A 24723-nucleotide genomic window follows, 5' to 3' on the forward strand; every position below is an offset into this window, starting at 1 on the left:
GGGACACAGAAGACATGGGACGTCCTAAAGCAGTCCCATGGGTGGGTATATTATCACTCTCAGGGCTGACCTCGGGCCACTGCAGCCTGCAGAACCCATCCACCGAGGGCTTGCATCTGAGTAAGCATAGGTGTGAACCCTGTAGAACTTAGTGAAGGTGTGAAGTGAAGACCAGGTTGCTGCCTTGCAAAGCTGCAACGCTGAGGCCTGGTGGCAGACCGCCCAGGAGGCCCCCACCACCCTGGTGGAATGGGCCGTAATCCTGAGTGGGCGTGCTCTGCCCGTTACCCGGTAGACTTCCAAGACGGCAGAGCGGATCCATCAAGCAATGGAGGACTTGGAAGCGGGAAGACTTCTCCGTGGACCAGATGGAAGCTCGAACAGAGAATCTGAGTTTCTGAAGCGAGACGTCCTTGAAATTTACAGGCGGAGGGCCCTAACAAAGTCCAGCTTGTGGAGAAGAATCTCACGAGGGTAAGAAGGGTTCGGGCAGAAAGAGGGAAGGACAATGTCTTCATTGAGGTGGAAAGAGGAGACCATCTTAGGAAGAAAGGATGGGACTGGCCGAAGAACTACCTTATCCTGGTGGAAGACGAGATAGGGAGAATGGCAGGAAAGTGCCGCAAGTTCAGAAACACGATTGACGTGATGGCTACTAAGAAGGCGACCTTCCAGGAGAGGAAAGATAGAGACACCTCTTGTAGGGGTTCAAAGGGGGAATGCTGGAGAACAGACAGGACCAAGGTAAGGTCCCAAGGCTTTAATGGAGGCTGGTAAATACGCATGCGTTTTCAGCGCTAAAGTTCAGAAAAAGGCAACTTTGGTCAAATCAATTAAGCCCAAAACGTGCGTTTAGAACTGCAAGTAGGGGAACGCAAAGTGCGGTCTCACCCTAAATCAAAAAAGTCGCACTAGATATATTACAGCAGGGTTGAAAAACAATAATCCTCCTTTTTTGCCAAGGAAGAGTATGTGGCTGTTTTGCTTCACACAGAATTAATGATTTGAATGAAACAGTGAAGTTGTACTAGAAAGGTCTGTAATAAAAATCAGAATGATGACAGCAAATCCGCAATCCCCGTACATTCGGCTGATAGCTCAGGTCCAGACAGACTCCTGCAACTCCCCCATAAGAACAGTAACGGCAGCCCACCCTTACATCCCCCATACTTTCTATAACAAAGACAGTTGCAGACTCCTGAAAACACCAGCTGCCCAATATGTTCATAATAGCAGTGAAAATTGTTCCCTGTATAAAGGCAGCAAAGGAAAGTTTTCCTCTTGCTGAAATAGACGCTAGATGGAATAACTCCCATTTCAAATTCCAGTCCGGCCGCTGTTTTGCAGGTTGGGTGGTAACCCACACCCCAGTTAGTTGCAGACGTCTTGTGTATAGTAATACACATGTGGTTTTACTTTTTTTTAAAAGGGGTTGTCCGATACATATGTCCTTTATAAACATCCATTTTAAGCCCTAACACTTTCATAATTTGCTGTATTATAAAATTCTCTTCTGTTCTCTCTATCCGTTTTTTTTTTTCTTTACTTCCTGTGATGTTCCATTTAAGGAGAATCTCAAAAGGACATCTCCTCCGAGGTCTCTGCTACCATTCCCACAAGATGCAGAAGTGAAGGAGGCAAAGTCTGAAGGTGGTGATGGGATATCAGGATTTTGAACACTAAACTGAAGATTCTTGGGAAATGTAGCCTTTTTAAGAGAAGATCCGAAATACATCCAAAACAATAGTGTAGAATAAGGAAAAAAAAAAAAGTTTCTAATTGTATGATTATGAGTGTTTTAGAATTACCCCTTTAGTCCTTGGAGAAGAGGTTTGCATACAGGCGAGACGGCTGGAATGCCTTTCTGCTCACTTTGTCTGACTTCTCTCTCCACTGTTTGAGCCCCTTTTTTCTTTGCAGGACTTAAAAATTATTAAGTATTAGGCTGGGTTCACATGTCCTGTAATCATCCGTTATCATGGATCCATTCGCAAAAAAGTTCTGCAAACACAACTTTTTTGTCTGTTAAATAACGGATGTGGCCGGATCAGTTTTTAACATGTGGAGTCTATGGGGGATGAATGCGTTAATAGATTACTGTTTATCGTCCATTTGTAATGGATCCGTTAAGAAAACAAGAGACCCATTACAAATGCAAGTGCAACGGATGTCTAAATAGCAATCCATTATTGGATATTTTTTCCATAGACTCCAATGACAAAAAAAAACAAAAAACAGATCCGGCAGAAATCAGTTTACCAGCCGGATGACTACAGGATGCATGAACTTAGCCTTACAGAGATTAAGAGCCCAGGCACATCATGGCTCTGACAACACTAGAACTGCAATATGTCACCCATACCTCTGTATATCAATCATGTCTGCTCCATTCCACGCCATTTGATTGAGATTCTTCAATAAAAGTGTTGTTTCTCTTGCATACTAACTTAATAATGTGATTCTATACAGTGGCGCCACATGGCGGTACATCCATAGCCGGCTTTACCTATGTGCGAGTGGTGCGGTCGCACAGGGCGCCAGCAGGCTGACAGCAGAGAGGGTGCCCACGGAGCAGAGCTGTTTACTTTCACTTTGCTGCTCCTAATGCACAGGCTCCAGCAGGGAGGGCCCCCCACCTCCTTTCCGCTCTGCATACTGTAGGCTCCCTGCACAGGGTCCAGAAGGGAGCGCCACCCCTCTCCCTTCCGCTCTGCGTACTGTCGGCTCCCTCCACAGCATCCAGCAGGGGGCGCCCTCACCTGCTCTCGGCTCTGTGTCCTCTCTCCTCCCGTCTTTACCAGTTTCCTGGAAACTGGGTACAAAATCAGTAGAGGGGGCACCAAAGGGCAGTTTTGCACAGGGCACCGTTCAGGCTAAGGCCGGCCCTGGGTACATCTAACGCATAAATTAGGTGATTTAAACACTCACTAGTTTTTTTCTGTTGCCAAAACGCAACAGAATTTTTGTATGGTTTTTTTCCTGCTTTCTTGGCCGCAGCTGCAGAGTTCTGTAAAGACATAGACAACATCCCAAATGTGATTTTTTTCAAGCAAGTGAAAACTTCAAGTTTTTCATGCAGATACCACTTCTGGAATAAACAGATTTTTTTTGGTATTTAAATCCTGAAGAATTTGGTTTCCATTTTGTTAATGTTTCCTGAAGCAACTTTTTACATTTCTTGTTGCTACTTTATATAAATGTTTTTGCAAAAAAAAATGGTAAAAAAAACAAACATCTCCAGGCATTTTCCAAGCATTTTTAAAGGGAACCGGTCACCAGTTTTTCAGCCTATAAGCTGCGACCACCACCACCAGATGCCCATCTGACCCAAATCCACCATAGCGTGTCTGTTGGGTGAGTATTATAAAGTGTTTTTTTATGTTCTACACAGCGGCCTGGGCTCTTATATACAGCATGTTAGAATGCTGTATATAAGAGCCCGGTGTTGGTGGCCACAGTTTATAGGCCGAAAAACTGGTGACAAGTTCCCTTTAAGCCTTCTTATTGACTTTTATTGTAACGTTTGGAGCGTCTTCCTAGCGGAAAAAGCCCGAAGAGTGGTCTGCTCACTTCTTCTACCCTCTTGACAATTTTTTTGAAAAAGTTAAAAGACTCTCAAAAGCCTGAACTTATGAAAAGCAAGTCACTTTTACATCAAAAATAATAGGAAGATTGGAGTTTTTTTTAAAGGCAATTTTCTGAGATAATGCAATCAAAACACGGTTAAAAAAAAAAAATCCATGCTAACATACCCTTATGTATACAGATTTACAAATACATATGTTTTACCTGCCTAAGAGGACTAAACCACCAAGGTTTGGTTAGTAAGTGTACTAATAGGGCCCAATTCATCAAAGTTTTAAAAAGTTGTCATGTTTTGGCAAAACATTTTGCAGCTTTTGGTGTTCTCATCTCACACCATTTTTCTTCAGCTAGAAACAAAGTGAATAGAGCCGGGGCATGACAACAAGCCGTGGAGTATGCTACACCACAAAACTAACGCTAGTAGGGACTGGGGTAGGATTTAGTGCAAGGTGTACATAAAGGTTCGCGCCACTTCTCTGACTGTCCTGATCCAGGAAGAGGCATGCCCCTCAACAAGACCAGGGTGAACAACGCTGGTCTAGTGGTCTAGAATCAGGCCTATAGTTCCTAATCAAAATACAATGCTGCAAGAATGAGTCTAGGAAAGCTGCAGAGCAAACAATAGGGTCTTATCTAAGGAGACAGGAAAGAATAAACATGACTGATGGACTAGTGAATTGCGCTCCTGGTAATCTAATAAATAAGACACCACACACTGCGTGACATGGATTAAAATTTTGGCCACAGCAGCCCTTTATTTTAATAAGAAAAAACATCAATAAGAAAAAACAAGATTATCGGCCCAGAGATGTGGTTGTTATAAATCCCAGCCCCATATCCCCCTCCGCCGTGTACACCTAGCTCAAGGGGGAATCTGGGTATACCCCTTGATCATTTTCCTTGTGTCCGCTGAGCTCCTCCCCAGGGACCCATCTATTCCACTGTCCACTGAGCTCCTCCCCAGGGACCCATATTCCACTGTCCGCTGAGCTCTGGCCCAGGGACCCCATTAAAAACATAATTCTCCAACCAACAAAGAGGGGGTTTAAACAACCACATCCCGCCGCCGCCAAATGCTGCTGTAACATACAATATTAAAATGTTAATACAATATTAATATGTTGATATGACATTGTCAATTTGGATACATTACTGATAACAATTGATACAATACGATACAATACTAATAATGTTGATAAAATACCGATGATGTTGAATACCAATAACATTGTTAGAATATTGACAGTGTTGCAAAGTCCTGATATTGATACATTTCCCTTTATTATAGGGAGGGTGGGTGGGACAACTGCTTGTTCAGTCTTTAAGTCCAGGACAAAGGAATGACACCTTAACATGGGACCTATTTCTTATATGGCCCCTGCCCCCATCTCTCCTCCTGCTCGCCCACCACCACATTCCTTAGGTAAAAACCCCCATCCCTTACTCCTTAACCCTTTCCTGGATCTATCACTGCCTCAGTCATGTACGTTACGTCTATCTGCCTTCACTCTGCTTGACTGATGGACTAGTGAATTGCGCTCCTGGTAATCTAATAAATAAGACACCACACACTGCGTGACATGGATTAAAATTTTGGCCACAGCAGCCCTTTATTTTAATAAGAAAAAACATCAATAAGAAAAAACAAGATTATCGGCCCAGAGATGTGGTTGTTATAAATCCCAGCCCCATATCCCCCTCCGCCGTGTACACCTAGCTCAAGGGGGAATCTGGGTATACCCCTTGATCATTTTCCTTGTGTCCGCTGAGCTCCTCCCCAGGGACCCATCTATTCCACTGTCCACTGAGCTCCTCCCCAGGGACCCATATTCCACTGTCCGCTGAGCTCTGGCCCAGGGACCCCATTAAAAACATAATTCTCCAACCAACAAAGAGGGGGTTTAAACAACCACATCCCGCCAAGACTCGCTCTTGTGACACCTTACAAGAGTGAGTTCCTCCACAACTTAATGGCTCGTTCTACTCCTTCTTGTATTCCCAACATCCATATATCAATGCCAATGTCATTAAGATGTACCTTATCATCTCTCCAAAAATGTTCCTTTGTATTTTCCAGCATCTGGTGACGTATGGCCACCCCTCCGTTTTCCAACACAAATTTTGTTATTTTTTTTATTAACCTTTATCCTTGTATTATTGATGCGAGCCACTGATCGCGCTGTTCTCCACATTTGTCTAGCTACTATATCCGACCAGACCACCACTGTTTCTGGGTAAGACCTCCATAAATTCAACATATCAAGCTTTATGTTCCTAACTAAATGTCTTGATGTTCTTATTGCTAAATCATTACCACCTAAATGGATAAGTAAGACGTCCGGGGGGCGGTAGAACTCCACATGATACTGGATTTCTTTTAACAGCTGATGCCACTGCATTCCCCTCTTTCCTATCCATGTCACCCGTGCCAAGGAACTGGGCAACCCCAACTGTTTGCCATTAGGCCTGACTGCTGCACGTAAGGCCCCCCAAAAAACAAATGAATGTCCCATGATCCAAACCAGGCATTGCTGTTCAGCTAAAACAAAAAACAAAAACACAATTATCACACAATTGTCTAAATGAAGACACAACTACTATAAGATTACCACAATGTACACATATATATACATGTACGCCATTTATAATAAATGTAATCGAATGTAACTCTTAAATCTGCTCGATTCCCATCTCCCGATTTTTTTAACTATGTCAGGCTCTAAGCCCCATCTAGCAGCTTCTGTGGCTGCTCCTATCCTAAATGAGTGTGAAGTGAATGCATTTGGAGACTCTCCCAATATTGTCAGGCATTTTTTAAGAACTGCTGTGAATTGAAATTGTGACAATGACTTACAATCCTCATGAATTAGTAATGAACCTTGGATATTTGGCCTTCTTGAGACATAGTTTCTAAAACAGATGACCGGGCCGGCCCTGGAACCGCTTAAAGGAAACAATGTGATCCATTTTCCTCTACCCTGTTGATCAGTTTTTGACTTTGCCAGAAAACATTCTAATCTGTCTGTGTACTGATGCACGTCCTCGTCTTGTAGACCCCCACTTCTGGTGGAGCTACTCGCCACCAACTCGCTGATTCTAAAAGCGCCAAAAAAGGCCAGTGTGAATGCACAACTAAAGAGAAACACTTCAAAGGGACTGCTACAGACTCGGCCTAGTACACTCAGCATCTGCTGCAATAACTGGAAAGAAATCGGAGCCGTTTATCTCTGGTCTTCTTACAACTTTTCCTGTAACCCTTTAGGGCCTGCTTAACTAAAAAATGCTTTGTGTAATCAGTGAAGTCGTGCAACTTAAACCAAAAGGCTAATCCAGACATTTTACTATCAATACTGGACAATGAAGTACCATCCACAAAGGCCCTGCTAATGTAAAATAACAACAAGGAAACATTGTCATGTACACTGGCATCATGTGCCACTAGAGCGCACAAGTCTTCCCATTCCCTCCATGCTGACTGGTACCTCTGCCATGTGCTTACACCCACAGACCGTTCTATCAGAGCGTATGCGGTGTCACTGGCAGTGACCACAGAAAATCCGGACACTTCTTGCCTTGTACCTCTGCCATCGGGGCTAACGAACGGAATCTGTCCCACTGAAAACGAGACAGAGCATCAGCCACAGAATTGCAAACACCGGGGACATGCACAGCTGTAATCTGACAATTTTACTTTAAACAGCGCAGCACTAGATGACGCAGCAACGTAACAACAGGCAGGGAAGAAGCTGATTGTTTGTTGATGACTTCTACAACTCCCAAGTTATCACAATGAAATCTCACTTTTCGGTTTTGGAAAATATTGTACCAAATTTCACAAGCAACCACTATGGGGAACAATTCAAGGAGTACTAAGTTTCGTGTTAACCCATTGTTTCTCCAACTCTCTGGCCACCTATCTGCACACCACTGTCCCGAACAATATGCACCAAAACCAGTTGACCCCGCTGCATCAGTGTGGATGTCTAGATCAAAATTTGAAACCGGTGGTCTGATCCACAATGACCTCCCATTAAACTCTATTAAGAACTGTTCCCATACCGCCAGATCGTCCTTTAATGTTCTAGCCAGCCGCACAAAGTGATGTGGAAAGGTTATGCCTGAGGTAGCTGCAGCTAGGCGCCTACAAAAAACTCTACCCATTGGAATAATGCGACACGCAAAGTTCATTTTCCCTAACAGCGATTGTAGATCCTTTAATCTGATCTTACGGTGAGATCTAGCTTCTCTGACTGCCTCCAGCAGATCACTGACCTTGTCATCCGGTAATCTGCACTCCATTGCTTCACTGTCAATCAAAATTCCTAAAAACTTGATAAGTGTAGACGGGCCTTCTGTTTTATCTGATGCTAACGGTACTCCAAAACACTTAAAAACCGACTGAATCGCTGCCAATAATGAAGCACAAACAAATGACTTTGGTGGACCAATACATAGGAAATCATCTAGATAATGCAGGACAGAACGCACGCCGGCTTCCTTCTTTACTACCCACTACAAAAATGTGCTAAATGATTCAAACAAGGAGCATGAGATGGAGCAGCCCATCGGTAAACACAAGTCTACATAAAACCTGCCACTGACAACCCAAGAGATGGAAGCTTTCTGGATGGACTGGTAAGAGTCTAAAGGCAGCTTCAATGTCTGTTTTTGCCATTAAAGCTCCTCTGCCGTACTTCTGTACCCATGCAATCGCTGTATCAAATGAAGTATACGAGACTGTGCAAAGTTCCTGATCGATTCCATCATTAACTGAGCTTCCATGAGGGAAGGACAGATGATGGATCAGCCTAAACTTATTGGGTTCCTTCTTTGGGACCACCCCCAATGGAGAGACCCTTAAGTTTTCTATTGGCATTTTGGGGAATGGGCCTGCCATGCGGCCCAGGTCAATTTCTTTGTTTAGTTTTGTGGAGACAATGTGAGAATATGTATAAGCTGAAGCAAGGTTACGAGAACAGGTTAATGGGCCTGAAGTAGATGGGATCTTAAAACCTTCTGAGAAACCCTCCCCCAGCAATTGTGCTGCTTTTCTATCTGGGTACCTGCTTAGATAGCCCACCATCTCCCCGAGTCTAATTGGGGTTTCCCCCTTTTTGGTTAATCTCTGCTGTTGGGGTTTTATTTCGTGTAAAGCATTTTGATAGGCTATGGTTTCCACTACAGAAGCTGCATTCATGTTTGTACCTGCATGTGTTTCCGAATCTGCACTGGCTATCATTGAACTGCCAGCAGCAACCTTTTCTGTTTGCTGCCGACAATCCGATTGCTGATGATCTGCCGACATAGCCCTGAAAGGGCTGATTAACCCCACGTGGCGCTGTCATGAGACGCATCCATAAACTAATATCTTTGTGATCCCAACGAATCCCTTGGCGACCAGCCTTTCGTTGGCGAAACTGCTCATCATAGCGCAGCCATGCTAAACCTCCATACGCACGGTGCGCCTCCCCGATAGAATTCATGTAACAAAATAAGGCAGAGCAATGTTCAGGAGTTTTTTGGCCTATTACACTTGCTAATATGGCAAAGGCATGGAACCAATTGCTAAATGTTTGGGGGATGAGACAATACCGTCTTTCTTGTTCCTCTCTTTTCCTCTCATCAAACCTTACTCTATCCAAGTTATATTTTTCTAAGGGCAATAATGAAAATATTTCCACATATTCGTCGGCCCAAATCTTCTCCCTAACCTCCTGTTTCAAATGAATTCCTAGAGGACCCTCAAAACATACATATAATTCTCCTTTTGCTGCATCAGATAATGTAACCCCTTGTGAAATTACTGCGTCCTCCTGTGTCTCTGGATCAGCACACGACTGACTTACCACCTCCGATGTCCGGCGACCATTCCCACACCATGCAGCAATAGGAGAAGAAGTTATGGGTAAGCTAGACTGACTCAAAGCCTCCTTAACCCCTGACACTAATTGCTGTACTACTGAATTAAGATCCCATCCTACATTGCCGGGAACTGCACCCCCAACTGCGCCCACTGGACTCATTACAGGTGTTGTTACACTAGATATAGGACAAGAAAAAGTGTTCTCACCAATACCTGGCTGCGTCCTAGGTTGACCAGCCGTCCGTGACGTATTAGTTATAGTCTCTACAGCCCCTCCATTATTGAAGTGCTGCGTGCTGCTGCCCTCTAGTGGGCAGTCGTTATCTGTGTCATAGTCATTGTCTGGAATCTCTTCTGAGTCTTGTAGCTGTAGATTTCTTGCCGGACTCATATCCTGAGCCGGCCGAAGAAGTCTTTGTCTGGTTAAAGTACTTTTGCGCAGTTGTCTTTTTGGATTCCTGCCACTCCTCGTGTAATGAGAACCCGGATCCGGAAATGTTGTGTGTCCTAAGCCCATCCCCCCGTGTTGGTTTATTTCCTGGGGTAAGGCCGTATGATGTCCTCTAGAATGATACAAAGTTTGTTGAGGAAGTTCTAAGGATCCATCGTGGGCTGTGGTCACGTCAGTTGTAGCTTGTGTGGCTGCTTCTCTGGCTGGCACCTCAGTAGAGCCGGACTTTCTCCTTGCACTTCTTGGAGTCTCTCTGGTTAGGTGGTCGGGCTCTTTTCTCTGTCCCTTGTTATTCTGGTTCTGTAGTTTCCTTCCTGGTTTGTAAGCAGGATCAGAGGCCGTGCTGCGCTTTGCTCTTTTCCTAGAGGTAACGGAAGGACTTATGATCCTATTGTGAGTCCTATTGGCCATTTCAGAAGTTAGTCTCTCAGGAGGTCTTGATCTTCTTAGAGTTTGATGTTCAGAAAGTTCAGAAGGGACAGATGCTGTATCCCGGGCATTCTTCAGCAATTCGTCTAGCTGGGCCTGAATCCATTCGGGCCTACATGTCAAAGCCGCGGCCTGAACGCTCTTCAGCAAGGCATCCATACTGCTTGTTCAGTCTTTAAGTCCAGGACAAAGGAATGACACCTTAACATGGGACCTATTTCTTATATGGCCCCTGCCCCCATCTCTCCTCCTGCTCGCCCACCACCACATTCCTTAGGTAAAAACCCCCATCCCTTACTCCTTAACCCTTTCCTGGATCTATCACTGCCTCAGTCATGTACGTTACGTCTATCTGCCTTCACTCTGCTGGATTCGCTCTCCTTGTGAGGTTGTGAACACTCAACATTGAAGAGATCTGGATGATGTGGCAGCTGTTGGAAGGACCACTTGGTTACATGGTGATATCCTGATGAAGAAGTTGGATTACTTTCAAAAGCGTCGAATAAACGGCCCATAATCTGCATCTGTGTACTTGGATCCCTTCCTGCAGGAGCGCAGCTTAAACTACTTTTTTTCCTCAATATCCCTTAATCACAGGTATGAATCTGTAGAATTTAAATGAATAAAACAGGGGCACGATACTCATCACTAACGCTTGGAAGATGGGAGATATGTATAGACGTGATGTCACCAACCTCACTCAGATCCCAATACAAAACCAAATTACCTCTTTAACCAATGACCCTGCAATCAATGGTATAAGCATATTATTATTTTTTTTTTTTACTCACATGGTTATTAAATTGGATAGATGCCATTTTTTGCTTTATCCTGCAGTTTATACGCAGAATCTTCCCATATTTTTTAAAGAAATCCTCCATGATGTTTTTTTTATTAAATTTATTAGGCAAATTCCTAATAAAAAAAGTGGTCATCTCACTGGGGGAGACTGGAACAGTGTGTTGAGCACCAGCAGAACGTTCTCCTTTGCTAGCCACAGAGCTTGAGGGGATAGCTGTTTAAAAAAAAAAAAAAGCAAAACTTTACAAAAGAAGGAGACAGATATATAAGGACACAGACAAATAAGTGTTTTCCCAATCTAAAATGGTGTGTGTATAGGTTTACTCTAGGAGAAAAATAAGATCAAAGTTAGTAACCCTCCGTAAGTGCAGCTTTCTGACGCTTTCCCCACTCTGCGTTAGTGACATCCCAGGGCTCAGTGGTGATGCTCATGAAGACACAAGACACTGAGCCGAAGGATTGACTGCAGCCATCAGGTCTGTTGTAATTGTGACGTCACCACTGCACCCCATCAACAAAGACTGGCTGGAAAAGTGGAGGGTCAGTAACAGATTTTTATCTGAGCACTGTGTAGCCTCCAAGACAATATCAGACAACGCTACAGTTCAGGATTTATTTATTTTATAATATAATTGGTTACGGACATAATATAACAGAAAATGTACTTTTGGAAAAAAAATGCTCTCACCTTGAATTTCAGGCAGCAGCTCACCTTCTTCCAGTAAGGGTCGAATTCTTCCAGGTATCAACTCACTAGGCCCAGGTGAAGAATAGTCTCTGGGAGATCCTTGCTGGTTTGGCCCCAAAAAGGAAACCATTCTGGTAGATGTTGTATGACCTGTACCTTGCAAACGGGACTTATTAAAAGTCACTTGACTTGATAAACTCGCTGGGCTAGTTTTAACAGATTCAGTTTGATTGGGAGCAGAAATTGGTCTTACAATTGGTTGAGTTTTTGATGGAGAATCGGCATCGGTCACCTTGGCCTGAGGAGTAACGTTATCTGATTTTTTAATTTCTTTTCCCCGATGAGTTTTCATTTGACTTTTTACAACATCAAACAAGCTCTGAGTCCTGACATAGATGTTTGCTCCTCCTTTTAAATCCCGGTTCAATCGACCAGCCCTCTTAACAGGTGGATGTTCGCTATGGGGATCTGAAGAAGCTTCACCTGAGATGGCGACATCATTTCTACGTGGTGAACGACCATACTCCGGTTTTCTTTTTACTCCTTTTTGTCCCTCCTCTCTTCTTGGCTCTTCAACAAAACTAGTAAAACTACTATTGGCACTTGCAAATGAAGGTCTGGGTGTTCCTGCTTCACCTTTGTTTTTCTTCTCTGAAGACATAGAGAAGAAGTTGACGTTCCCAGATGTTGATGACGTTGTAGGAGCTCCAAATAGGGGTGGATCTTTTGACTCGTTTTTACTTGGCATGCTAAAAGATGATGCCGATGTTTCATCTGATTTATTTGCTCCCGGTAGGATTGGTTTGAAAGTTGTATGAGCGGGAGGTTTGAAACTGTGCTCTGAATTGGAGGCTACCTGTGTAAAAGTGGAGTCCGCAGCACTAGAACTGGTACTTATTTGTGTCGTGGTACCAAATACACTTCCAGTCTGCACAGTGGAAATATTTGAGGACTGACCAAAAATTGACATTTTCTCAGTGGCTGCTGTCTTGCTAACTTGTGCAGATTGTGCAATTCCAAATGCAGAAGATGGTTGTGCACTGATAGAACCAGATTCTTGCTTACTAAATGGAGGTTGGAAGCCAGGAGACTGACCAAAAATATTACTTTGTCCACTGTTTACCTGTCCAAATGCAGACACTTGGCTACTACTATTTGGCCCAGATTGCGTAGAACCTGCCTGACTAAAACTTTGTCCAGTCACATTCTGCGCAAACATAGGTGTCTGGGTCGGGTTGGAGGGTGTCTGGCCAAACAAAAATCTATTACTAGGGGATTGTTGTCCAAATTGTGGACCTTGATTTGAGCCATCCTCAGACTGTCTAGATGCTGCTGATGACTCAGATGTTGCCTGGGAAAATATAGAAGTATTGCTTCCAAAGGGGGAGGCTGACTGGCTAGTTGTAGGCTGTGTAAAGAAAGATGCAGATTGGTTAGTAGTCGCTTGGGCAAAGAGAGATGTAGATTGACTAGATGGTACTTGGGCAAAAGGAGATGCAGATTTACTGGGAGTAATTTGTCCAAATATAGATGATTGATTGTTACTGCTTTGTCCAAACGATGGCGCAGGTGGCCCCGTAGAAGTCTGCCCAAATGCAGGTAGCGTTTGAGTATTGGTTGTATGTCCAAAGAGGGAAGAGGACTGTCCGGTAGTTGCCAGCCCAAACGCAGGACCAGTTTGTCCCAAAGACTGTTGTGCAAAAGTAGTAGAAGCCTGATTATTAGCAGTCTGTCCAAAGGTAAAGCCAGACTGTCCTGTTGTAACCTGTCCAAAGGCTGGAGCAGATGGAGCAGAAGAAACCTGGCCAAATGCAGGAGCAGTTAGACCAGATGTCTGTCCAAACACTGGTGGTGACTGACTAGGGGTGCTCTGCCCAAATATTGGCGTAAACTGTGCAGACGTGCCCTGCCCAAATGCAGGTGCCGACTGATTAGTGGACTGTCCAAATGAAGGAGCAGACTGCCCTGAGCTGGACTGTCCAAACAGCGGAGCTGTCTGTCCAGATGTTGCTAGTCCAAACACTGATGTATTAGCTGTGTGCCCAAAGGTAGGAGCAGACTGCCCAGCAGTGGCCTGCCCAAATATAGAATTAGACTGGCCAGAAGGAGCCTGACCAAACAGTGTCCCTGATGAAGAACCCTGGCCAAATGTAGGGGCCGACAGTCCACCACTTGCCTGGCCAAATGCTGGAGTAGTTTGGACAGAATTAGTCTGTCCAAAGATAGAAGAAGATTGGCTTAAAGTATTCTGACCAAAAACAGACTGGTTGTTACCGAGCTGTCCAAACATAGGGGCTGACTGGCCAGTAGATGGCTGTCCAAATGCAGGGGCAGGCTGTACAGTTGCATTTTGGCCAAATAATGTTGTCTGCCCAAACATAGCTGCATTCTGATTTTGTGTATTGGGGTTTGTGGTTTGTTGTCCACCGAACACATTGCTATTGTTCATGGTTTGTGAGGAAAGAAAACTTGCGCCTTGTACACCTAAGAAACATATAGAAAAGTAAGATTAAAATCTCAAGAAAGGTTGATCCTATCTAGACAGTATTGTACTGTGACAGTTCTCAATTCAGCACCATTAAAGGGAACTTATTTCTTACAAAAATACAATTTACACCAGTGCATAGAGTGGTAATCAGCAGGTAAATAGCATTGAAATCCTATCTGCCAGGTTTAGTGGGAGTGATGAACTTCAAATGCTTTTTAGCTAAAAATTCATGCATTTAAAATCATAAATTCCCATCTTCAAGATCCTATCCCAATATGTAGATGTAATAAAAATAATAATAATAATATTAGCAGATACCTTCAATTAGAAATGTAATATAGTTCGCCTACTATAGCCATGTCTCTTACCTCATGTGTGGGGGTGTGGGCGTCACGTTAAACTTAGGAAACAGTACTCCACTAACTACCTGGTAAATATTTCACTACCATGTGTATCTCTCTGTCGATTCTGACACTTTGACTGTTTTGTCGTTATAAAGAACTGGTTCTCTCTATGAATTTCACTTGTAATCTGACGTCTGGGTAAACTACTCTGGTTATAATGGCTGCTTTGGTGGCAACAGGCGCTGGACTTTTTGTGGCATGACCTCTGGCCACACTTTCTCTAGTGCTTGAAGTTCTTACATACAATTACATTTAAACAACCTTCCTTAACCCTTGCACTTTACCCATATCTTTGTATGTTTAAACATACATTTATCTTCGTGACGCCCTTTTCTTCCAGCTAATGGTTGTGTTTTTTAAAAAGTATATGCATAAAATGTTTAATTGTTTTTAAATGAATATTAATAAAGAAAATGTGTTTTTATGTTTTTATGACCATTTGTTCAGTTTCCTTTTTTGGGGATTTTATATATATATATATATATATATATATATATATATATATATATATATATATATATATTTAAATCCGAATGGTCCTATTGGTCCAATATACCCCCACACTGGTAATTATAATCTTATGATTGCTATACAATATTATTAGTGGTTTTCATATATTTATTGGTGTGGTATGGGTATTGTTCTCCAACAAGTGGTGTTTCTCTTACCTCATGTGCAGGGCATTGCAGCTTCGGCATTCATGGTTACATCTACTCATGTAGCGACAATTAGTAAGTTGCCATGAATACCTAAGTTGCAATGCCCTGCACATGAGGTAAGAAACATGGCTATATATCAGGAGAACTATACTACATTTGTAATTGTATGAAAAACAGGAGGAAAGGGAGTACAATGTGCAAATATTTTTATTATCAAAATAAGGGGTGGGGGAGAAGGGGCTCTGGTGAATACACATAAAAATTGGGTGCTTAATAACATAACAGAGAGAGGGAATTGAAATGGGCATACAATACATGATATACACATGATCAAACTCATAAATCTTTAAGGGGTACAGTCACATCAGAATTGCATATATACAGACAAGATCTTACATTAAAGTGACTAGTGCATATAAATCAACATGTCTCCAAAAAGAAGATTTCTGGGTACTAATCGTAAAATCTCTTTCTCAGAGTCTTCATTTGAGGACACAGGAAACCATAGGGTATATGCTGCTGCCACTAGGAGGTGACACTAGGCAAAAAAGTAGATTTTGGCTACTCACCTTAAAATCTCTTTCTTGGAGCCTTCATTGGGGGACACAAGACCATGGGTTGTATGCTGCTGCCACTAGGAGGCGACACTATGCAAAAAAGGTTAACTCCTCCTATGCGGTATACACCCACCAACTGGCAATTGTACCTCAGTTAGTGAGAAAGCAGAAGGAGAAAATAATAGGAAATAAACAATTTTACAGAAAGTCAACAGTAGAATCAACCGTTAACAGTAACAGGTAACCAACACAAGGGCGGGTGCTGTATCCCCCCAATGAAGGCTCCAAGAAAGATTTTACGGTGAGTACCCAAAATCTATTTTTATTTATCGCTTCATTGGGGGACACAGAAGACATGGGACGTCCTAAAGCAGTCCCATGGGTGGGTATATTATCACTCTCAGGGCTGACCTCGGGCCACTGCAGCCTGCAGAACCCATCCACCGAGGGCTTGCATCTGAGTAAGCATAGGTGTGAACCCTGTAGAACTTAGTGAAGGTGTGAAGTGAAGACCAGGTTGCTGCCTTGCAAAGCTGCAACGCTGAGGCCTGGTGGCAGACCGCCCAGGAGGCCCCCACCACCCTGGTGGAATGGGCCGTAATCCTGAGTGGGCGTGCTCTGCCCGTTACCCGGTAGACTTCCAAGACGGCAGAGCGGATCCATCAAGCAATGGAGGACTTGGAAGCGGGAAGACTTCTCCGTGGACCAGATGGAAGCTCGAACAGAGAATCTGAGTTTCTGAAGCGAGACGTCCTTGAAATTTACAGGCGGAGGGCCCTAACAAAGTCCAGCTTGTGGAGAAGAATCTCACGAGGGTAAGAAGGGTTCGGGCAGAAAGAGGGAAGGACAATGTCTTCATTGAGGTGGAAAGAGGAGACCATCTTAGGAAGAAAGGATGGGACTGGCCGAAGAACTACCTTATCCTGGTGGAAGACGAGATAGGGAGAATGGCAGGAAAGTGCCGCAAGTTCAGAAACACGATTGACGTGATGGCTACTAAGAAGGCGACCTTCCAGGAGAGGAAAGATAGAGACACCTCTTGTAGGGGTTCAAAGGGGGAATGCTGGAGAACAGACAGGACCAAGGTAAGGTCCCAAGGCTTTAATGGAGGCTGGTAAATACGCATGCGTTTTCAGCGCTAAAGTTCAGAAAAAGGCAACTTTGGTCAAATCAATTAAGCCCAAAACGTGCGTTTAGAACTGCAAGTAGGGGAACGCAAAGTGCGGTCTCACCCTAAATCAAAAAAGTCGCACTAGATATATTACAGCAGGGTTGAAAAACAATAATCCTCCTTTTTTGCCAAGGAAGAGTATGTGGCTGTTTTGCTTCACACAGAATTAATGATTTGAATGAAACAGTGAAGTTGTACTAGAAAGGTCTGTAATAAAAATCAGAATGATGACAGCAAATCCGCAATCCCCGTACATTCGGCTGATAGCTCAGGTCCAGACAGACTCCTGCAACTCCCCCATAAGAACAGTAACGGCAGCCCGCCCTTACATCCCCCATACTTTCTATAACAAAGACAGTTGCAGACTCCTGAAAACACCAGCTGCCCAATATGTTCATAATAGCAGTGAAAATTGTTCCCTGTATAAAGGCAGCAAAGGAAAGTTTTCCTCTTGCTGAAATAGACGCTAGATGGAATAACTCCCATTTCAAATTCCAGTCCGGCCGCTGTTTTGCAGGTTGGGTGGTAACCCACACCCCAGTTAGTTGCAGACGTCTTGTGTATAGTAATACACATGTGGTTTTACTTTTTTTTAAAAGGGGTTGTCCGATACATATGTCCTTTATAAACATCCATTTTAAGCCCTAACACTTTCATAATTTGCTGTATTATAAAATTCTCTTCTGTTCTCTCTATCCGTTTTTTTTTTCTTTACTTCCTGTGATGTTCCATTTAAGGAGAATCTCAAAAGGACATCTCCTCCGAGGTCTCTGCTACCATTCCCACAAGATGCAGAAGTGAAGGAGGCAAAGTCTGAAGGTGGTGATGGGATATCAGGATTTTGAACACTAAACTGAAGATTCTTGGGAAATGTAGCCTTTTTAAGAGAAGATCCGAAATACATCCAAAACAATAGTGTAGAATAAGGAAAAAAAAAAAAGTTTCTAATTGTATGATTATGAGTGTTTTAGAATTACCCCTTTAGTCCTTGGAGAAGAGGTTTGCATACAGGCGAGACGGCTGGAATGCCTTTCTGCTCACTTTGTCTGACTTCTCTCTCCACTGTTTGAGCCCCTTTTTTCTTTGCAGGACTTAAAAATTATTAAGTATTAGGCTGGGTTCACATGTCCTGTAATCATCCGTTATCATGGATCCATTCGCAAAAAAGTTCTGCAAACACAACTTTTTTGTCTGTTAAATAACGGATGTGGCCGGATCAGTTTTTAACATGTGGAGTCTATGGGGGATGAATGCGTTAATAGATTACTGTTTATCGTCCATTTGTAATGGATCCGTTAAGAAAACAAGAGACCCATTACAAATGCAAGTGCAACGGATGTCTAAATAGCAATCCATTATTGGATATTTTTTCCATAGACTCCAATGACAAAAAAAAACAAAAAACAGATCCGGCAGAAATCAGTTTACCAGCCGGATGACTACAGGATGCATGAACTTAGCCTTACAGAGATTAAGAGCCCAGGCACATCATGGCTCTGACAACACTAGAACTGCAATATGTCACCCATACCTCTGTATATCAATCATGTCTGCTCCATTCCACGCCATTTGATTGAGATTCTTCAATAAAAGTGTTGTTTCTCTTGCATACTAACTTAATAATGTGATTCTATACAGTGGCGCCACATGGCGGTACATCCATAGCCGGCTTTACCTATGTGCGAGTGGTGCGGTCGCACAGGGCGCCAGCAGGCTGACAGCAGAGAGGGTGCCCACGGAGCAGAGCTGTTTACTTTCACTTTGCTGCTCCTAATGCACAGGCTCCAGCAGGGAGGGCCCCCCACCTCCTTTCCGCTCTGCATACTGTAGGCTCCCTGCACAGGGTCCAGAAGGGAGCGCCACCCCTCTCCCTTCCGCTCTGCGTACTGTCGGCTCCCTCCACAGCATCCAGCAGGGGGCGCCCTCACCTGCTCTCGGCTCTGTGTCCTCTCTCCTCCCGTCTTTACCAGTTTCCTGGAAACTGGGTACAAAATCAGTAGAGGGGGCACCAAAGGGCAGTTTTGCACAGGGCACCGTTCAGGCTAAGGCCGGCCCTGGGTACATCTAACGCATAAATTAGGTGATTTAAACACTCACTAGTTTTTTTCTGTTGCCAAAACGCAACAGAATTTTTGTATAGTTTTTTTTACTGCTTTCTTGGCCGCAGCTGCAGAGTTCTGTAAAGACATAGACAACATCCCAAATGTGATTTTTTTCAAGCAAGTGAAAACTTCAAGTTTTTCATGCAGATACCACTTCTGGAATAAACAGATTTTTTTTGGTATTTAAATCCTGAAGAATTTGGTTTCCATTTTGTTAATGTTTCCTGAAGCAACTTTTTACATTTCTTGTTGCTACTTTATATAAATGTTTTTGCAAAAAAAAATGGTAAAAAAAAAAAACATCTCCAGGCATTTTCCAAGCATTTTTAAAGGGAACCGGTCACCAGTTTTTCAGCCTATAAGCTGCGACCACCACCACCAGATGCCCATCTGACCCAAATCCACCATAGCGTGTCTGTTGGGTGAGTATTATAAAGTGTTTTTTTATGTTCTACACAGCGGCCTGGGCTCTTATATACAGCATGTTAGAATGCTGTATATAAGAGCCCGGTGTTGGTGGCCACAGTTTATAGGCCGAAAAACTGGTGACAAGTTCCCTTTAAGCCTTCTTATTGACTTTTATTGTAACGTTTGGAGCGTCTTCCTAGCGGAAAAAGCCCGAAGAGTGGTCTGCTCACTTCTTCTACCCTCTTGACAATTTTTTTGAAAAAGTTAAAAGACTCTCAAGAGCCTGAACTTATGAAAAGCAAGTCACTTTTACATCAAAAATAATAGGAAGATTGGAGTTTTTTTTAAAGGCAATTTTCTGAGATAATGCAATCAAAACACGGTTAAAAAAAAAAAAAATCCATGCTAACATACCCTTATGTATACAGATTTACAAATACATATGTTTTACCTGCCTAAGAGGACTAAACCACCAAGGTTTGGTTAGTAAGTGTACTAATAGGGCCCAATTCATCAAAGTTTTAAAAAGTTGTCATGTTTTGGCAAAACATTTTGCAGCTTTTGGTGTTCTCATCTCACACCCTTTTTTCTTCAGCTAGAAACAAAGTGAATAGAGCCGGGGCATGACAACAAGCCGTGGAGTATGCTACACCACAAAACTAACGCTAGTAGGGACTGGGGTAGGATTTAGTGCAAGGTGTACATAAAGGTTCGCGCCACTTCTCTGACTGTCCTGATCCAGGAAGAGGCATGCCCCTCAACAAGACCAGGGTGAACAATGCTGGTCTAGTGGTCTTGAATCAGGCCTATAGTTCCTAATCAAAATACAATGCTGCAAGAATGAGTCTAGGAAAGCTGCAGAGCAAACAATAGGGTCTTATCTAAGGAGACAGGAAAGAATAAACAGGATTCGCTCTCCTTGTGAGGTTGTGAACACTCAACATTGAAGAGATCTGGATGATGTGGCAGCTGTTGGAAGGACCACTTGGTTACATGGTGATATCCTGATGAAGAAGTTGGATTACTTTCAAAAGCGTCGAATAAACGGCCCATAATCTGCATCTGTGTACTTGGATCCCTTCCTGCAGGAGCGCAGCTTAAACTACTTTTTTTCCTCAATATCCCTTAATCACAGGTATGAATCTGTAGAATTTAAATGAATAAAACAGGGGCACGATACCCATCACTAACGCTTGGAAGCTGGGAGATATGTATAGACGTGATGTCACCAACCTCACTCAGATCCCAATACAAAACCAAATTACCTCTTTAACCAATGACCCTGCAATCAATGGTATAAGCATATTATTATTTATTTTTTTTACTCACATGGTTATTAAATTGGATAGATGCCATTTTTTGCTTTATCCTGCAGTTTATACGCAGAATCTTCCCATATTTTTTAAAGAAATCCTCCATGATGTTTTTTTTATTAAATTTATTAGGCAAATTCCTAATAAAAAAAAGTGGTCATCTCACTGGGGGAGACTGGAACAGTGTGTTGAGCACCAGCAGAACGTTCTCCTTTGCTAGCCACAGAGCTTGAGGGGATAGCTGTTTAAAAAAAAAAAAAAGCAAAACTTTACAAAAGAAGGAGACAGATATATAAGGACACAGACAAATAAGTGTTTTCCCAATCTAAAATGGTGTGTGTATAGGTTTACTCTAGGAGAAAAATAAGATTAAAGTTAGTAACCCTCCGTAAGTGCAGCTTTCTGACGCTTTTCCCACTCTGCGGTAGTGACATCCCAGGGCTCAGTGGTGATGCTCATGAAGACACAAGACACTGAGCCGAAGGATTGACTGCAGCCATCAGGTCTGTTGTAATTGTGACGTCACCACTGCACCCCATCAACAAAGACTGGCTGGAAAAGTGGAGGGTCAGTAACAGATTTTTATCTGAGCACTGTGTAGCCTCCAAGACAATATCAGACAACGCTACAGTTCAGGATTTATTTATTTTATAATATAATTGGTTACGGACATAATATAACAGAAAATGTACTTTTGGAAAAAAAATGCTCTCACCTTGAATTTCAGGCAGCAGCTCACCTTCTTCCAGTAAGGGTCGAATTCTTCCAGGTATCAACTCACTAGGCCCAGGTGAAGAATAGTCTCTGGGAGATCCTTGCTGGTTTGGCCCCAAAAAGGAAACCATTCTGGTAGATGTTGTATGACCTGTACCTTGCAAACGGGACTTATTAAAAGTCACTTGACTTGATAAACTCGCTGGGCTAGTTTTAACAGATTCAGTTTGATTGGGAGCAGAAATTGGTCTTACAATTGGTTGAGTTTTTGATGGAGAATCGGCATCGGTCACCTTGGCCTGAGGAGTAACGTTATCTGATTTTTTAATTTCTTTTCCCCGATGAGTTTTCATTTGACTTTTTACAACATCAAACAAGCTCCTGACATAGATGTTTGCTCCTCCTTTTAAATCCCGGTTCAATCGACCAGCCCTCTTAACAGGTGGATGTTCGCTATGGGGATCTGAAGAAGCTTCACCTGAGATGGCGACATCATTTCTACGTGGTGAACGACCATACTCCGGTTTTCTTTTTACTCCTTTTTGTCCCTCCTCTCTTCTTGGCTCTTCAACAAAACTAGTAAAACTACTATTGGCACTTGCAAATGAAGGTCTGGGTGTTCCTGCTTCACCTTTGTTTTTCTTCTCTGAAGACATAGAGAAGAAGTTGACGTTCCCAGATGTTGATGACGTTGTAGGAGCTCCAAATAGGGGTGGATCTTTTGACTCGTTTTTACTTGGCATGCTAAAAGATGATGCCGATGTTTCATCTGATTTATTTGCTCCCGGTAGGATTGGTTTGAAAGTTGTATGAGCGGGAGGTTTGAAACTGTGCTCTGAATTGGAGGCTACCTGTGTAAAAGTGGAGTCCGCAGCACTAGAACTGGTACTTATTTGTGTCGTGGTACCAAATACACTTCCAGTCTGCACAGTGGAAATATTTGAGGACTGACCAAAAATTGACATTTTCTCAGTGGCTGCTGTCTTGCTAACTTGTGCAGATTGTGCAATTCCAAATGCAGAAGATGGTTGTGCACTGATAGAACCAGATTCTTGCTTACTAAATGGAGGTTGGAAGCCAGGAGACTGACCAAAAATATTACTTTGTCCACTGTTTACCTGTCCAAATGCAGACACTTGGCTACTACTATTTGGCCCAGATTGCGTAGAACCTGCCTGACTAAAACTTTGTCCAGTCACATTCTGCGCAAACATAGGTGTCTGGGTCGGGTTGGAGGGTGTCTGGCCAAACAAAAATCTATTACTAGGGGATTGTTGTCCAAATTGTGGACCTTGATTTGAGCCATCCTCAGACTGTCTAGATGCTGCTGATGACTCAGATGTTGCCTGGGAAAATATAGAAGTATTGCTTCCAAAGGGGGAGGCTGACTGGCTAGTTGTAGGCTGTGTAAAGAAAGATGCAGATTGGTTAGTAGTCGCTTGGGCAAAGAGAGATGTAGATTGACTAGATGGTACTTGGGCAAAAGGAGATGCAGATTTACTGGGAGTAATTTGTCCAAATATAGATGATTGATTGTTACTGCTTTGTCCAAACGATGGCGCAGGTGGCCCCGTAGAAGTCTGCCCAAATGCAGGTAGCGTTTGAGTATTGGTTGTATGTCCAAAGAGGGAAGAGGACTGTCCGGTAGTTGCCAGCCCAAACGCAGGACCAGTTTGTCCCAAAGACTGTTGTGCAAAAGTAGTAGAAGCCTGATTATTAGCAGTCTGTCCAAAGGTAAAGCCAGACTGTCCTGTTGTAACCTGTCCAAAGGCTGGAGCAGATGGAGCAGAAGAAACCTGGCCAAATGCAGGAGCAGTTAGACCAGATGTCTGTCCAAACACTGGTGGTGACTGACTAGGGGTGCTCTGCCCAAATATTGGCGTAAACTGTGCAGACGTGCCCTGCCCAAATGCAGGTGCCGACTGATTAGTGGACTGTCCAAATGAAGGAGCAGACTGCCCTGAGCTGGACTGTCCAAACAGCGGAGCTGTCTGTCCAGATGTTGCTAGTCCAAACACTGATGTATTAGCTGTGTGCCCAAAGGTAGGAGCAGACTGCCCAGCAGTGGCCTGCCCAAATATAGAATTAGACTGGCCAGAAGGAGCCTGACCAAACAGTGTCCCTGATGAAGAACCCTGGCCAAATGTAGGGGCCGACAGTCCACCACTTGCCTGGCCAAATGCTGGAGTAGTTTGGACAGAATTAGTCTGTCCAAAGATAGAAGAAGATTGGCTTAAAGTATTCTGACCAAAAACAGACTGGTTGTTACCGAGCTGTCCAAACATAGGGGCTGACTGGCCAGTAGATGGCTGTCCAAATGCAGGGGCAGGCTGTACAGTTGCATTTTGGCCAAATAATGTTGTCTGCCCAAACATAGCTGCATTCTGATTTTGTGTATTGGGGTTTGTGGTTTGTTGTCCACCGAACACATTGCTATTGTTCATGGTTTGTGAGGAAAGAAAACTTGCGCCTTGTACACCTAAGAAACATATAGAAAAGTAAGATTAAAATCTCAAGAAAGGTTGATCCTATCTAGACAGTATTGTACTGTGACAGTTCTCAATTCAGCACCATTAAAGGGAACTTATTTCTTACAAAAATACAATTTACACCAGTGCATAGAGTGGTAATCAGCAGGTAAATAGCATTGAAATCCTATCTGCCAGGTTTAGTGGGAGTGATGAACTTCAAATGCTTTTTAGCTAAAAATTCATGCATTTAAAATCATAAATTCCCATCTTCAAGATCCTATCCCAATATGTAGATGTAATAAAAATAATAATAATAATATTAGCAGATACCTTCAATTAGAAATGTAATATAGTTCGCCTACTATAGCCATGTCTCTTACCTCATGTGTGGGGGTGTGGGCGTCACGTTAAACTTAGGAAACAGTACTCCACTAACTACCTGGTAAATATTTCACTACCATGTGTATCTCTCTGTCGATTCTGACACTTTGACTGTTTTGTCGTTATAAAGAACTGGTTCTCTCTATGAATTTCACTTGTAATCTGACGTCTGGGTAAACTACTCTGGTTATAATGGCTGCTTTGGTGGCAACAGGCGCTGGACTTTTTGTGGCATGAC

The 24723-nt window shown here is 43.2% G+C and overlaps 1 protein-coding gene across 1 annotated transcript; it reads right to left on the reverse strand.

Annotated features, from left to right (window-relative positions):
• Window positions 1–1575: 1575 nt before the first annotated feature.
• Window positions 1576–24077, reverse strand: LOC142246624 (uncharacterized). Its single transcript, XM_075319694.1, is given in 6 exon segments — window positions 1576–1642; window positions 1644–1726; window positions 1811–1922; window positions 2925–3007; window positions 11120–11343; window positions 21635–24077. Coding segments are annotated over 6 exon segments (3012 nt in total).
• Window positions 24078–24723: the final 646 nt, after the last annotated feature.

This window comes from Anomaloglossus baeobatrachus, chromosome 7 (assembly GCF_048569485.1).
Source record: "Anomaloglossus baeobatrachus isolate aAnoBae1 chromosome 7, aAnoBae1.hap1, whole genome shotgun sequence".
Lineage (NCBI taxonomy): Eukaryota > Metazoa > Chordata > Amphibia > Anura > Aromobatidae > Anomaloglossus > Anomaloglossus baeobatrachus.